Raw genomic sequence first — 14,763 nt, 5'->3', positions numbered from 1 at the left:
GAGGAGTCCTTCAGGATCGCTAGATCCTTCTTATCCTTCATGTGGGTCCCGCTGACCCTGTAGATGTCAACATGGATGGCTCCACGTCGTGGCCCTGTCTGTCACTGGCGCCAAGCGCAGGCGTCATCTACCGGTCTTGGCGTTCCATTTCGTCGCAACGGACGTCGTGGTGAGCTGACGCGCCGGTTAGCGTCCGTACGGGGGTTAGACAAAATAGCACTGGTACGCCCGACGCTGTTCCTGATGTGAATCCTTAGGTATGGCCCATCGTGGCTACGTGTTACATCAGGGCATGCTGGTCTCTCCCTTAGTGTCAGAGTTTTGGCACAGACCCATACGCTTGGACCTGGAGTGGTTGACGGCGGTATGGGTCTCAGTCGGACGAGACGGAGCCCGCGACCTTGGGGTCGGGCGAGGCGAAGCCCGCTCCCAGAGGTTGGGTGAGGCGGAGCACGAACCCAAGGGTCGGGCGAGGCGGAGCCCGCGGCCTCGGGGTTGGGCGAGGCGGAGCCCGCCCCCAGAGGTCGGGCGAGGCGGAGTGCAAACCCAAGGGTCGGGCGAGGCGGAGACCGTGGCCTTGGGGTCAGGCGAGGCGGTGCCCGTGGCCTCGGGGTCGGACGAGGCGGAGCCCGCGGCCACGGGGTCGGGTGAGGCGGAGCCCGTCGCCAGAGGTCGGGCGAGGCGGAGCTTGCACACCTGGGGGTCGGTTGGAGCTGTAGTCACGCTCTTGACTGCTCGGATGAATCAATGTTGATGGTCATTAGCTCCTCCTCTTTGGGTACCCTAGTATTGGTCCCCGACAATAGACTAATTATAAAACTAAATGCACAGATTGAGACTAATTTACGAGATGAATTTTTTAAACATAATTAGTCTATGATTTGACAATGAGGTGCTACAGTAAATGTGCTTATGATGGCTTATTTAGGTTTAATAAATTCGCCTAGCAGATTACTGAGGACTTTATCCGAACACTCGATGTGACATCCGATTTGATGCCCCTAAACTAACAACCGATGTGACACCTTAAACTTTAGTGACCTTCAACCTCTTTGCAATAATACTTTGTGGGGAAAATTAGATCTTTGTGAGGCATTAATACTTTGTGGTTGGACGAAAGGACGAGTGCCTCACTGGAAGCCTCTTTGCAAGCATAATACTGTGAGGCCTCTGGAGCAAACATGTAGATGCAATGTTTACAGAGGACTATGACTGCACAAAGGAAGTGATAGCAAAACAATTCAACAAATTATTTTAAAATTTGAGGAAGGTTGAATCTCTGGTTTTATGAATGAGGAGAATCAGGCCATGCCTTTGAATAAACAGAGGCAATGTCTGGAGACTCATTGCACAATGCAAGTGATATTGGAGCAAACCAATAACCTTTGAAGAAACAGAGGTGACTCACTGCACAATGCAAGTGGCATTAAAGCAATGCTATAAATTACTTTAAAAGTTAGGAAGGTTAATTTTTAGGGAGGAAATCAGACCATAGCGAAAATTGGTTTTATAAATGAGCGAAATCGGATAACTAAGTTTTGAGCTTTAAAAAGGAAAATTTTCCTAGCTCTTTAATGGATATGGGTCTTAAAGTTTTGAGCTTTGAAAAAGGTCTTCCTTAGTTTTTTTATGGATATGGGCCTTGTGAGTTTATTTAATCTGTTGCCATGAAGCCCATTTAAAAATAGAGTTGAATCTGTTGCCATCAATCCCATTCAAAATCACACAGCCCAAATCAATAAAGGACAATTGTAATATCTATATTGATATGAACCGGGTGTCTGGACATATCAATCCCGCGTGTCTACTCATTATCCCATCTCGTGACCCCTCCGCTCCCCTGGGCCCATTAGCGGCTGCTCCGCCCACCCACTCTCCCCCGCACGCACTCGCTGCCGCTCCGCCCGCCCACTCTCCGCCCCCCCACCCCGCGGACGGACACCGCGCCTGCCTGCCCGTGCTCCCTCCATCCCTTCCCCCTCCGTGACCTCCATGCGACCTCGTGCTCCCCAGCGACTCGTCCCCGCTCCCCCCAATAGAGACGAGGACGACGCCAGCGGCTCCGACGAGGTAGGTCGGTCCTTCTCTAGATTTGAGCCCTCCTCCTCCTCCTCTGGATCTGAGCCCTCGTCATCGTCCTCCTCCTCCTCTGGATCTGAGGGACGCGGCGGTGGCTACCGTTCCGGCGAGCTCTGGGGTCCTATTCACTCCTCCCTCTGGCGAGCTTAAAGGTGATGGGCCAGGGCTACAGCAGCCTGCACCTTGAACCCATCCCCTTGCTGTTTGTACGTCATTTGTTTCTCCATGTTGCAATGGGTTTTTTAATGTTGCAACATATGATTTTCAAATGTTGCAATGGGATTTTTAGGTTGTTGCACCAGATGATTTTCGAATGTTACCATTTTCATGTTTCATGGTTGATTTTTGCGATGTTGCAGTACATAATTTTCGATGTTGCAGTACATATTTTTCGATGTTGCAGTACATAATTTTTGATGTTGCTGTACATAATTTTCGATGTTGCAGTATATATTTTTCGATGTTGCAGTACATGTTTTTTGATGTTGCACTACATAATTTTGCGATGATGTAGTATTTATATTCTGATGTTGCACTACATAGTTTTTCCATATGTTTGTGACGTTGCACTTGAAGTGTTTTGTGCTCTTGGGATAGGGGGCGCGGTGGGGGAACGGGGTGCGTTGGGGAACGTGCACAGGAACGCAGTGGGAAACGGAGGACAGGGGCGCGGTGGACGCAATTCCATTCCGTTTTATTCCGATCCGATTTCTATTCGTGTTGCGGGGTGGGCGGGTTTGGAAAGAGGAGCGGCGTCCAGACGCATCTCGCATGCGGGACGTCCGGGCGCCAGGATAAACGTTGTAATATTTGTGTTTTATCGCCTAGTTCCATTTACCCATTTATCTTCTCGATAAGTAAGTACGTATATTTGAACACCGCACGACGTTCTCCAATTCGCAAACGTGGACTATGAGTCTCCGAAGAGGTAAAGTAAAATATTCCGGTGGACGGGCAGTTGAGCTGCACCCGTGGCAGTGGTTGAGCTGTGGTCGTTGCTGCTGGCTCTCTCACTGCCCTTCTGCTGCTCCTCCGATCTGGTCGCTTCCAACGTCTGCGCGCCCAACGCTTCTCACCTTCCGGCGCCTTCCCTCTCACAGAGTCACAGGCACCCACCCGCCAGTCACAGCTACCACGCAGCTGCACGGTGCACCCACCTGTTGTGACCTATATATCCCGCGGCGCAGCTCACTTATCACGTGACCTCGCCGCCGGCGCGCTGTTCCCGTACGGACACCCCGCGAACTAGCCGCGCTCTGTCCGTCGATGGAAAACTCGCCGCTCCTTGGAGGCATCCGCCAGCAACCAAACACTCAGCTGGCTACGGCTACGTGCCTTGCCCCGCTGCCGCCGGCCGTAGCCGCGCCACAGCCGGAGCCGGAGCAGCATGCTTGCATCGATTCCACGACGTCCCTCGTCCCGGCGGGCGCGGCGATGAGTTGCCCGCCGGCTGCCGTGGACTGGGCATCGCTGCTTCTCCCGCGCGCGCCGGGGTCGTCGTTGCACGTCGTGACGCGGCCGCCGGCGCAGCAGCAGGCAGCGGCGGGCGCGAGCGAAGTCGAGAGTGGTGGTAGTAGCGCTGTGACTGTGGCCGGGAGCAGTGCTTGTGCGACGGCGGCCGGAGAGGGAGATAATAATAAGGTCGGAAAAGCAGGGAAGAAGGGCGGCGGCGGGAGGGGGAAGAAGAAGGCGAGCCGGCCACGGTTCGCGTTCCAGACACGGAGCGACAACGACGTTCTCGACGACGGCTACCGGTGGAGGAAGTACGGGCAGAAGGCCGTCAAGAACAGCGCATTTCCAAGGTCTCTTTGTTTGTTCTGTCTCGCTCCATTGCGCATGCATGTCTAATGCTAGCTTTCGATTAAATAATTTGCTGTACGTGATGATTGCACTGCATTGGCGCTGCTTAAGAAAACTTGAAGGTCGATCGATGCATGGAAATAATGCAAAATGTGTGTGCATGCAGGAGCTACTACCGGTGCACGCACCACACGTGCGACGTGAAGAAGCAGGTGCAGCGGCTGGCCAAGGACACGAGCATCGTAGTGACCACGTACGAGGGCGTGCACAACCACCCGTGCGAAAAGCTCATGGAGGCACTCAGCCCCATCCTCAAGCAGCTCCAGCTCCTCTCGCAGCTCCAGTCTTGCACTAATCAACTCCTCTGAATATTCATCTGATCTGAAACACACAGCCTTAGCCTGGCCATCAGCGTGAGCTAATGCGAATTTACTTCGTCTAAGTGTACAAAACAAACTGTTAATCGATCGGCATTGGTAACGTAAGGAACTAGTACCTCCCTAAATTACACAGTAAGTATATGTGTAGCTGATCTTATATAGATGCAGATCTGTACGTGATTCATGCATATACGAGAAACGTTTGTGGTAGGTACTAATGAAACAACAGAAACAATGTATGTGCGCGGATCAGCGTCCTTTGTAATCAAGTTGTAATTTACTTGCGCAATTTAATCTCTCCGGCTATTGATAACCTTTTATTGGAAGTTCTAGGATGATGTCAAGATGACAGATTATATCGTTGAAGATGTATATATGATGAAGATTGGTCCCTTGGACTCTCTTTGTAGACAGCAAACACCAATCCACGAGAACAAAATAAAAGAACCCCACCAATCCACGAGGCTTTTTTATATTATTTTAAGAGTAAAATATATAAGCGGTTTAAATTTGTTTCAAGGTAGAATGTAGCTCCTTGAACTCTCAAACTATATTCTTGGGTCTTCAAACCGGTTTTATGGTGTCATTAAATTCCTAAACTAAAAAAAAGTCATTTTTAAGATCTTGGACTTGTCACTTGTTATCTATGTCCAAACGGGTCTTGACATGGTTTCTGCTGCAAATCCCCTATGCCTCATTTCTTGACTAGTTGGTCTTGCAAGAGTATAGAGGCATAGAGCCCATATGTTGGCATCTGGCGCTATCTCTGTGCTCCCCCTTCCCCTCTTTTGTCTGTGCTCCAATTCAGTGTGATACCCTATCACCATTGACTCTTCTTCATCTTCCATCTTGAACCTAGGCCACGATGTCCTTAGTATAGATATAGACTATACATGCAACGGCTGGCGAGCGAACGGAGGATTTGGAAGTGGGACTCACAGAGCTAATACTTACTGGGGGATGCTATATCTGGTAGGAACGGCGACAACACGTTCATGGTGAGTCTGTTCAAAGGCCGTTGAGGTCTGCCATGTCCATAGCTGCTCTGACGAAGAACTACAAATTAGCAACAAAGAAAGGAGCAAAAATCCGGCAAGGATGGCAGAAACCCCCAGAAGGAAAGGTGAATGTGAATGTTGATGCATCCTTTGATGAGAGTGTTGGGTGCGGGAGTGTTGGGACAATCATAAGAAATAGTGTGGGGGCTACTATAGTGGCTTCTCACAGCTACGTTCCTCATTTGGTAGATGCACCGATGGCGGAGGCGTATGCCTTGAAAGAAGGCCTGATGCTAGCGCAATTTATTGGATGCAATCGGCTTATCGTCCAATCGGATTGCATGGAGGTTGTCAAAACGATGAAGGATGGAGGTTTCTTGGCAACATCAGCTGCGTCTTTGTACGATGAATGTAACATTATTTGGAGTGGCTTTTAGGAAATATCTATTGAGCATTGCAATAGGGATGCAAATCAGGTGGCACATGAACTAGCAAGAAGAGCTATGCAATATAAGCAAAATTGTACTTGGGATGATGAGCCCCCTAGCTTTATTCTGAACTTTCTGATTAATGATTGTCGGTGTTTTGTAAACCGGACTAGTAAATTTATACGATTGCCGCGCTACTCTAGGAAGACGATGGTAGCATCCAAAAGACACGAGGATTTATACTGGTTCAGGCCGAAGCCCTATGTCTAATCTCAGAGATGATCGAGTGCGTGTTCCTCGCTTAAATGCTCTGAAGTTCTTACAATGGGGGGGGTGCAAGAAAGGTGGAAGGACCTATGCTAGGCGAAGAGCTGCCCGAAGAGAAGCTCCAGGAGCCCTACTACAATGGTGAATGAATGGAATGGTAGAGGATGTGAACCGTGTTGCCCTGGCGGTCCTTATATAGAGTTCGGGCCCAGGGCTCATACAAAGAGGAGGTTCTCCCAACTAAAGGGTCATGAGCCTGAGGGAGGTCCTAGCTAACTTGGCTTGCAAGCCACGGCGTCTTCTGGTGCTCGTCCGGTCATGGCTATCGTCATGGTTTTGTGGCCATGATACGACAAGGTGCGGCATAGTGTTACTATGCTGGCCGTGGAGGCACTGTGGGCATGACGATGGTTCGCCAGCTGTCCTATGCGGCATGGTCTCCGTTGTGGTCTTCGTCATCCTCGTCTTGCCTCCCGGGGCATCGTATGGGAGTTGGTGGCCGCCTAGGTCGCCGATGACCGTCTTGTCTTGAGGAGCTGAGGACATGACCTAGTTGTCGAGGTCTTGGCTCACTGCCAGTCTAGATGACTTCGATGTCATGGCCTTCATCACGGATCCCATCCCATAGTGGGTGAGAACGTATATCCATATCACCGGGCCATGTCTGGCCGGTGGTCTTCATACCTATTATCACCGCTTTGAGGCAGTGTTGTCTTGTCCGTGTGGCGTGGCACAGGGTTGGTGTCTGACCGGACTGAGGTGACTACTGTCCCCTCGTTCCTTGTAGGGTCAGTGCGGCGCGCTTGCTTTTCTCAGAGCTGGAGCGCTTGGCCGGACATGACCTCTCCCTATCTCTTTCGATGGTCGTGATGGGGAGAAGTCAGGTGCTTTGCGAATGCCGCATGGCTGGGGCCAGAGGAAGAGGTCGTGGCTAACCTTGGCCCTTGCGTTCGGCCTGGCTTGCTCAGCTTGACTGGACCTCAGTTGTTCGGGCCTTCATCAGCTAGCGCATTGCAGGCCTCGTGGCCTGCTATCTAATCGGTGTCTTGAGATACCCCGGGGTTATAATCCCGACAGTAGCCCCCGAGCATTTTTGTGATCGCGAAGTGATCGTGAAAGCGCTGAGAGGCATGCGCATCGAGCGCGGGTTCATAGTCGTGGCTTCATCGAGCTTCGTCGCCTGACCCCTTGCGGGCTTGGTGTATTTAGGACGGTAGTTGGATGTTGCGCCCCGTCCCGTCCTGTTGAAATGGTATGTGATTACTGAGCCTTGCCGTGTTAGCGTGCCACTCATCAGGGTCCGTGACCTAGGCGTGGCCATGTGGTCTCGTCGACACTGCACTGGCCCTTCCTTCGGGGACGTCTAGACTTTCTCAATTTTACACGGGCATCTAACGTTGGCCGTGACCTCTCATGGTTTTGCCACACGGCGCGGGAGTTTCAGGCTGTTCGGTCTACCCTTGGGCCTATAAATATGTGCCTTCTTTTCGCTTGAACCAACCATGGCTGCATCTACAAACCGCTCTCGTCCTTCCTGCTGAGAGGGCGAAGGAATGGGAGAGGAAAGTTTGAGAAGAACCACGTGGTTCCCATCCTGTGTCCCTGCCGGTAGTGCCTAGAAGCTGGTGGCGCCCCTTCGACAACTAGTGCTAGAAGGGATCTTGCAAGCGGGGGAGAATTGAGGCGGTGTTCAGGCCAACCGCAAGCCCTCATGGTTTTAGTGCTTCCCCAAACCCATAGGTTTCGGGTCACTGAAGCAAGAGCGCCAAGGGCAACAATCAACTACCCGTGACGCCCGTGCCATGACCCCACCCACAGGGGGTCGAGCTCATCGTTGTCCTCTTCGGATGATCGGCGCGAGTTCCATGAGCTCGTCCATGGCGCGGACGAGGCCTGCCAGCGCTACTCTGACGTCACCCATGAAGTGAGCCGGCTGGAACGCTGCCTTGATGCCGTTAGGGTGGCCCTTGAGGCCTCTGTGGGTTCGAGACGACGGACTAGAGGGGGGTGAATAGTCCTTTCTAAAACTTAATTGCGTCGGCTAACCAAAACAAATGCGGAATTAAAACTATCGGTCTAGCCAAGACTACACCCCTCTATCTAAGTTCACAAGCACCTTATAAAGATTCTAAAGAGGCAACAAAGGTGCCGGACTAGCTAGTGCTCACCTATCCAATTCTAGCTTGCAAGGTCACACAAACCTATGCAACCAGTACTTCAAGCAAACTGGGGAGCACCTACACAATCTAGTAAGCAAAAGCACAAAGCCACCTAAGTTCACTAGCAATGCTCAATAACAAGGCAACTAATGCTAAATTAGAGAGTACAAATTACTTAGCTACACAACCTAAGCAATGTGACTAACAAGGTTACTAAAACCAAATTAGCCACGCAAAGGATCTACATCTATGCTACACAAGCAAGAAGACAACTAGCAAGCTACTAAAGCTAAAGTAGTCACAAGAGAAACTACACAAGCATAATGTGTAAATACAAGCTTGTGTTGCACGGAATGCAAACCACTGAGAAGATGATGAAGATAATGTTGACACGGTGATTTTCTCCCGAGGTTCACTTGGTTGCCACCAAGCTACTTCTCCGTTGTGTCGACCGCTCACTTGGTGGTTCGGCGGCTAATTGGCATCACCTATCAAGCCCACACGTCAGGCACCGCAAGAATCTACCCCGAAAGTGAGGGTAGCTCAATGACATGCTCAACTAGAGTTGCTCTTCGTGATCCCCGTGGGGTGAGCACAATCCCCCTCACAAATCCTCCTCCGAAGCATCGCACAATCTTCTCACGTGCTTCAACGGAGTCACAAGCCACCAAACCATCTAGGAGGTGGCAACCTCCAAGAGTAACAAGCACCACCAGCTTGCAACTCGATCACCTAGTGCCACTTGATGCAATCTCATAATGCAATCGCACTAGAATCACACTCACTCGCAATCGATTCGCACTCTTGCAAGCACAAGTGAGTTAGAGGGCATCCAAGAACTCCTACACAAGACACATAGGCATCAGGGTGCTCAGCAACCGGCCAAAGGCTGGCCAACACTTCTATTTATAGCCCCAAGGGCTAAACTAGCCGTTACCCCTTCACTGGGCGTTTTTTGGGCTAACCGGATGCGCTGGTCGCAATGACCGGACATGTCGGCCTAGCATCCGGTCACGCTACGCTATCCACGTGTCGCTCTACGTTCAACCGGAGCTGCCCGATCTCAATGGTAAATTCACACGCCAACAGTCAAGACGACCGGACGCGCCAAGCCCACGACCTGACACGCCCGAGCCGTGTCAGATCGCTCCTGCGTGCGTGTAGCCAACACCTGACCAGACACGCCTCTGCTGCACGACCTGACACGCCACCGCCTGAGTGTATATTAGTACTATGGGGAGAAAAACAAAGACATTAGTGTACTAAGATAGTGAAAAGACAACAAAGGGGGAGAATTTGACATAGGGGTAGAGATATGATAAAGGAAAGGGATCAATTAAAATTTTGAGCACACAAGTAGGGGGAGTAAGCTCATGAACTTGTATGGTGCATTTGAATGTGCATTTCATATGTTTGCTTGCATGGCACAAGTTTTAAATTTCAATATCCATGCTTGTGTGGTGTATGCTAGTTGTAGGTTTGAATGATGAAATGAAAATCTAGCATGCATAGGTTATCTAGTGATTTCATTTCCAAGTGTTTCCAAGTGGTATCGAGCTAACCATGGTGCTAAGGATGGTATATTGGTGCACTCCGATTGGTATCATGCTTCAAAGGTCCATCTTTTATACCTTAGCATCATTTGGTAGACATTGTCTCCTATATTTCCTATCTAAGCATATGTGCAAGCTTCAATCCAAACTCTTAGCACATATGTAGGGGGAGCAATTGCTACCATTTGGAGTTCATGAAACTAGTCCATATCCTTTTACACATAGTAAATATGCTTGGACAAGCAACATGGATTCAATTGAATTTCAATTCATATCTTTGTGAAAGGGTTGTCATCAATTACCAAAAAGAGGGAGATTGAAAGCTCTAGTTTGGTTTTGGTGAATTGATGAAACCCTAAGTGCTAACTTAGTTTATCAAGTGATCATGAAATAGGTAGCACATCCCAAGTGGTGAAGCAAATGAAGATCATAACATGATGATGGTGATGCCATGGTGATGATCAAGTGCTTGGACTTGAAAAGAAGAAAGAGAAAAACAAAAAAGGCTCAAGGCAAAGGTATAAATGGTAGGAGCCATTTTGTTTTGGTGATCAAGACACTTAGTGAGTGTGATCACATTTAGGATGGATAGCCATACTATTAAGAGGGGTGAAACTCGTATCAGAATGCGGTTATCAAAGTTCCACTAGATGCTCTAACTCATTGCATATGCATTTAGGATCTAGTGGAGTGCTAACACCCTTGAAAATGTTTGTGAAAACATGCTAACACATGTGCTCAAGGTGATACACTTGGTGGTTGGCACAGTTGAGCAAGGGTTAGGAACTTCACCGGCGGAGTGTCCACCAGTGCCCTATACAGAAAAGACGGAGGCCACTGTAAGTGACCGGACGCTGGTCTCGATAGGACCAGCACGTCCGGTCAGAAGAAGCAGCGAAGACGCTAGCATCGGTCTCTGACCGGACACTAGGTCACTTAGTGACCGGACGCTGGAGGATTGCGTCCGGTCCTACTGACGTGGCAGCGCATAGAGGAGTCACCGAGTGACCGGATGTTGGGTGTGTCCGATCGAGCATGACCGGACGCGTCCGGTCGTGAAAAGTAATCTCTGGATGCTTACTGGAAACGACCGGACGCTGGGGCTCAACGTCCGGTCACTTTGAGCTGCTGCGTCCGGTCATCACTTGACTGTTGAGATTGAGCACTCAGTATTTGAAGAGAGGGGACATGTGGCGTGCATCGCACGACCGGATGCTGGGGTCCAGCGTCCGATCAATATGACCGAAGCGTCCGGTCACCCTGTGTTGTGCCCAGTGAAGGGGTACAACGACTCTATTTCATGGGGGCTTCTATTTAAGCCCCATGGCCGGCTCAAGCTCACTCTCTTGGCCATTTGCATTGACATAGCAGCCTTGTGAGCTTATCCAAAGCCCTCCCACTCATCTCCATCATTCATTCATCATCTTTGTGAGATTGGGAGAGAATTCAAGTGCATTGCTTGAGTGTTTGCATCTAGAGGCACTTGGTGTTCATGTTTCGCTGCGGGATTCGCTTGTTACTCTTGGTGGTTGCTGCCACCTAGATGGCTTGGAGCAGCGAGAATCATCGAGTGGAGGGTGGTGATTGTCTCTGGCTCCAATCGTGGTGATTGTGAGGGGTTCTTGACCTTTCCCCGGCGGAGAGCCAAAAGGTACTCTAGTGAATTGCTAGTGGCTTGTGTGATCCTTATCTTGTGTTGGTTGGTGGCACCCTATTGAGGGTTTGGCGTGTGATGCCAATTAGCGCGTGAACCTCCAAGTGAGTGAATTGCCACAACGAGGAGTAGCTTGCCGGCAAGCAAGTGAACCTCGGTAAAAATCATTGTGTTCATCATTTGATTCTGAGGTGATTGGTCTTCATTGATATTGATTCTTATGATTGATTGGTTCACTCCTTGACACGGCGGTATAACTATCTTGCTCTCTCTCTCTTTACATTACCGTAAACTAGTTGTCAAGCTCTTTAGTGTAGCTAGTTGTGAGAGCTTGTTAGTTTGGTTAGTGTGGCTCTTTAGTTAGTCTTTGAGAGCACACTAACTTAGTGTAGTGCCATAGCTATTGTGTGGTTAGATACAATAGAAACTAAAAGTGTGGTAGGTGGCTTGCAATTTTAGTAGACTAGCGCAACACTTGCTTCACCTCATAATTGTCTAACCGGTTTGTTAAGTGTTGTTGTAGAAATTTTTAATAGGCTATTCACCCCCCTCTAGCCATTAGGACCTTTCAGCGGCCCCTAGGAGTCAGGTCACTCTTTGCGCCAGCATCTAGTCACAAGATCGAGACCGCGTGCTCTGTGCACCCACTTGACCGGACGCGTAGGTCCTCCCGAGGCCAGCGTCCGGTCACTCACAGTGACCTCCTTTCGCCTCCTTTTCTTCACCAAGTTGATCCGTTTCAACTCCAACTTCTCCTCCTTTGCAAATGTGCCAACACCACCAAGTGTACACCACCATGTGTATGTGTGTTAGCATTTTCATAATCATTTTAAGGAGTTAGCCACTCAACTTGCCACGCCACTCGATCCTAGCATAGATGCAAAGTTAGATCACTCGAGTGGCACTAGATGACCGATATGCAAACAAGTTTACCCCTCTTGGTAGTACGGCCATCTATCCTAAACCCGGTAATCAACTTCTCTACACACCTATCACCGGTGAAATGAAATGGCCTAGGTTATACCTTTGCCTTGCGCATTCCATTCCAACTCCTCCAATGTTGATGCAACACATGCACCAACATGATCAACAATGATATGATCCACTCCATATTATCATGTGACCATATTGGTTCATCGATCTTGACTTTAGTTGCTCTTCACCATTGCTTCGATCCATCGGTGCCAAGTCATCACTCAACTTGTCCTTCACACTTGCAACCAGTCCATTGAGCTAAGTCATGTCTTGATCTTCTCCACCTTGATCACATGACTCAGTGTCAAGTCTCATGTGCAATGAGCTCCTTCATCATCACTTGTGTGAGCTTTGCAACATCTCCGAGCCATTTTCACCTCCATGGCATATGTTGCTCATACACATGTACTTGTGGACTAGTCATCTGTGTATCTCACACAAACACATATTAGTCCACCTAAGGTTGTCACTCAATTACCAAAACCAAATAAGGACCTTTTAGCCTCTGAGAGGGAGAACGTTGCCGCGCAGGCGGCGGCCACCGACACCTAGGCCCACATCATGGGTGAGGGTGCCTCTTTGTCTTGTTGTCCCATTTGTTGTTTGCCATTTCTAATCCTCATGTCTTCTCATCACTAGCTTTGGAGGAGTAGCTGGCGGCTTCCTACCATGAGACGGAGGAGGCTCACCTCCGGAAGGTTCTCCTAATGGAGGACCATGAACGTGTGGTGGTGGCCAAGATTTGGCAGGGAGCCGGGCATCGCCCTCATTGCCCTACAGCTCCACACCGGCCAGGACTTCCGTTAGGTGGCGCCTGGGTTCCCAGACCATGCCCGGCAGGCTGAGCGGGCGGAGCTGGTTGGCGGCTTTGCCGCGGCTGTGGCCGCCGTCGTGGCTGCCATAAACATGGAGGACATCCTCCACGGTGGTGGCCAAGGACCTTAGGTTGTACCTAGGGTCTTTTAATAAAGGAGTTTTTTTAGTTTGTATCTCGCGCTTCTTTTGCTTTTGTGTGCTTGCCGATGACCTAATCGTTCGGATGCCGTAGTCGCGCGACATCGCTTGGGGATTGACCCACGAAGCTTAGCTCAGTGCGACTCTGTTTTCATGACCAGATCATTGTAGGGCAGGTCTGGCGATAGCGCACCTTTCATCGTCCACTCTCTTTTTAGGTCATGACGATTTTTGTTCTAGTGAACATCGATGCGTGGTATGTCGCAGCGTAGCCCCCGCGAGCGAGCTGTGTCATCTGGCATGCGCTGATTGGCATGGGTCACTTGGGGTTACATGCATTGTTAGAGTGTCGCTTCGGCGTGCATCCACTATGGCGTGATGCGATCTCTGGGCACAGGGATGTTTCATTGATCACCATGTACAAATTCTCAGCTAGCTAAGAGTAGCTTTAACACAAACGCCAAATGTCCGCACCACTGGTCATGGCTTTCGTTGTCTATGGAGCCTAACGCGGCGAGGCCTGGAGCATGTGGCTCATCGACTCGAGGAGTGCGCTGCCTCGCCAGCCCTATCGGTCATCGATCGCATCCTCCTCATGCCATGTCATCGCCTGCCTCGTCACATGCCTCAGTCAAGGTCATAGAGCACGACCTCCATGTGCTCCCCTACCGCATGGGGAAGTCATGTTTGGGTTCAGCCCCCAAGGACTGGCACGCGGCTGTCGCGATGTCGTAATTCTCCCGTTCACATAGGTGGGCCTGCTAGAGGTCACCTCCTACAGTGATGATCCCATGAGGACCGGGCATCTTGAGATTTAGGTAGGTGTAGTTGGGGATAGCTATGAACTTGGCATAGCATGATCGGCCTAGCATGGAGTGGTAGGCATCGGGAAAATCTGCTATTTCAAAGGTGAGCATTTTCGTGCAGAAATTGGCTCGACCTCCGAACATTACGGGCAAGTCGACCTGCCCGAGGGGAATGGCCTGAAGCCTAGGTATGACCCCATGGAATAGGGCTTCGGATGGTCGTATCGCTGCCCATGAAAGTCCCATGGCATCATAGGTCTCTGCATAGAGAATGTTAAGGCCGCTCTCGCCATCCATGAGGACTCGAGATAGGTGGGTCTAGCCAATGATCGCATCGATGACCAGGGGGAAGCATCCCGGATGTAGAATGTGGTCAGGGTGATCCTCCTTGTTGAAAGTGATCGTGACCTTCGACCATTTCAGGAAGGCCAGTACGGCTTCGCCTAGGGCGGCCGCGTTGACCTCCCTAGCTGTGAGCTTTTGTCGGTGTTTGGACTCGTACGCTATTGATCCACCAAAGATCATAAGGCACCCTCTCGAGTCGGGATACAGATCCCCTTTCTTCATTGCCAGTGGGCCTGGACGGCATGTCCATGCCGATCATCTTTTAGTCACCGCTGAAGTAGCGCTTGATGAGGTCGCACTCCTTGAGGGTGTCCTAGACTAGATAGCTGTGATTGTAGCATGAGATCTTGACTATCTTGTAGAAA

General features: G+C 50.3%; 1 protein-coding gene across 1 annotated transcript; it reads left to right on the top strand.

The window, feature by feature from the left end:
* The first annotated feature begins 3,316 nt into the window (after positions 1–3,316).
* Positions 3,317–4,549, top strand: LOC136518999 (probable WRKY transcription factor 51). The gene is made up of 2 exons (XM_066512671.1): positions 3,317–3,881; positions 4,046–4,549. The coding sequence occupies exons 1-2, from the start codon at positions 3,346–3,348 to the stop codon at positions 4,245–4,247; spliced, it is 738 nt and encodes a 245-aa protein (XP_066368768.1). The 5' UTR covers positions 3,317–3,345; the 3' UTR covers positions 4,248–4,549.
* Positions 4,550–14,763: the final 10,214 nt, after the last annotated feature.

This window comes from Miscanthus floridulus, chromosome 17, assembly GCF_019320115.1.
Source record: "Miscanthus floridulus cultivar M001 chromosome 17, ASM1932011v1, whole genome shotgun sequence".
Lineage (NCBI taxonomy): Eukaryota > Viridiplantae > Streptophyta > Magnoliopsida > Poales > Poaceae > Miscanthus > Miscanthus floridulus.
This window is presented reverse-complemented; position numbering and strand designations above follow the sequence as displayed.

Excerpts from the sequence above, each read along its gene's own strand:
- LOC136518999 (XM_066512671.1), top strand. The coding sequence starts at position 3,346 with ATGGAAAACTCGCCGCTCCTTGGAGGCATCCGCCAGCAACCAAACACT. Across the intron at positions 3,882-4,045 it reads AAGAACAGCGCATTTCCAAG|GAGCTACTACCGGTGCACGC; the intron begins GTCTCTTTGTTT and ends GTGTGCATGCAG.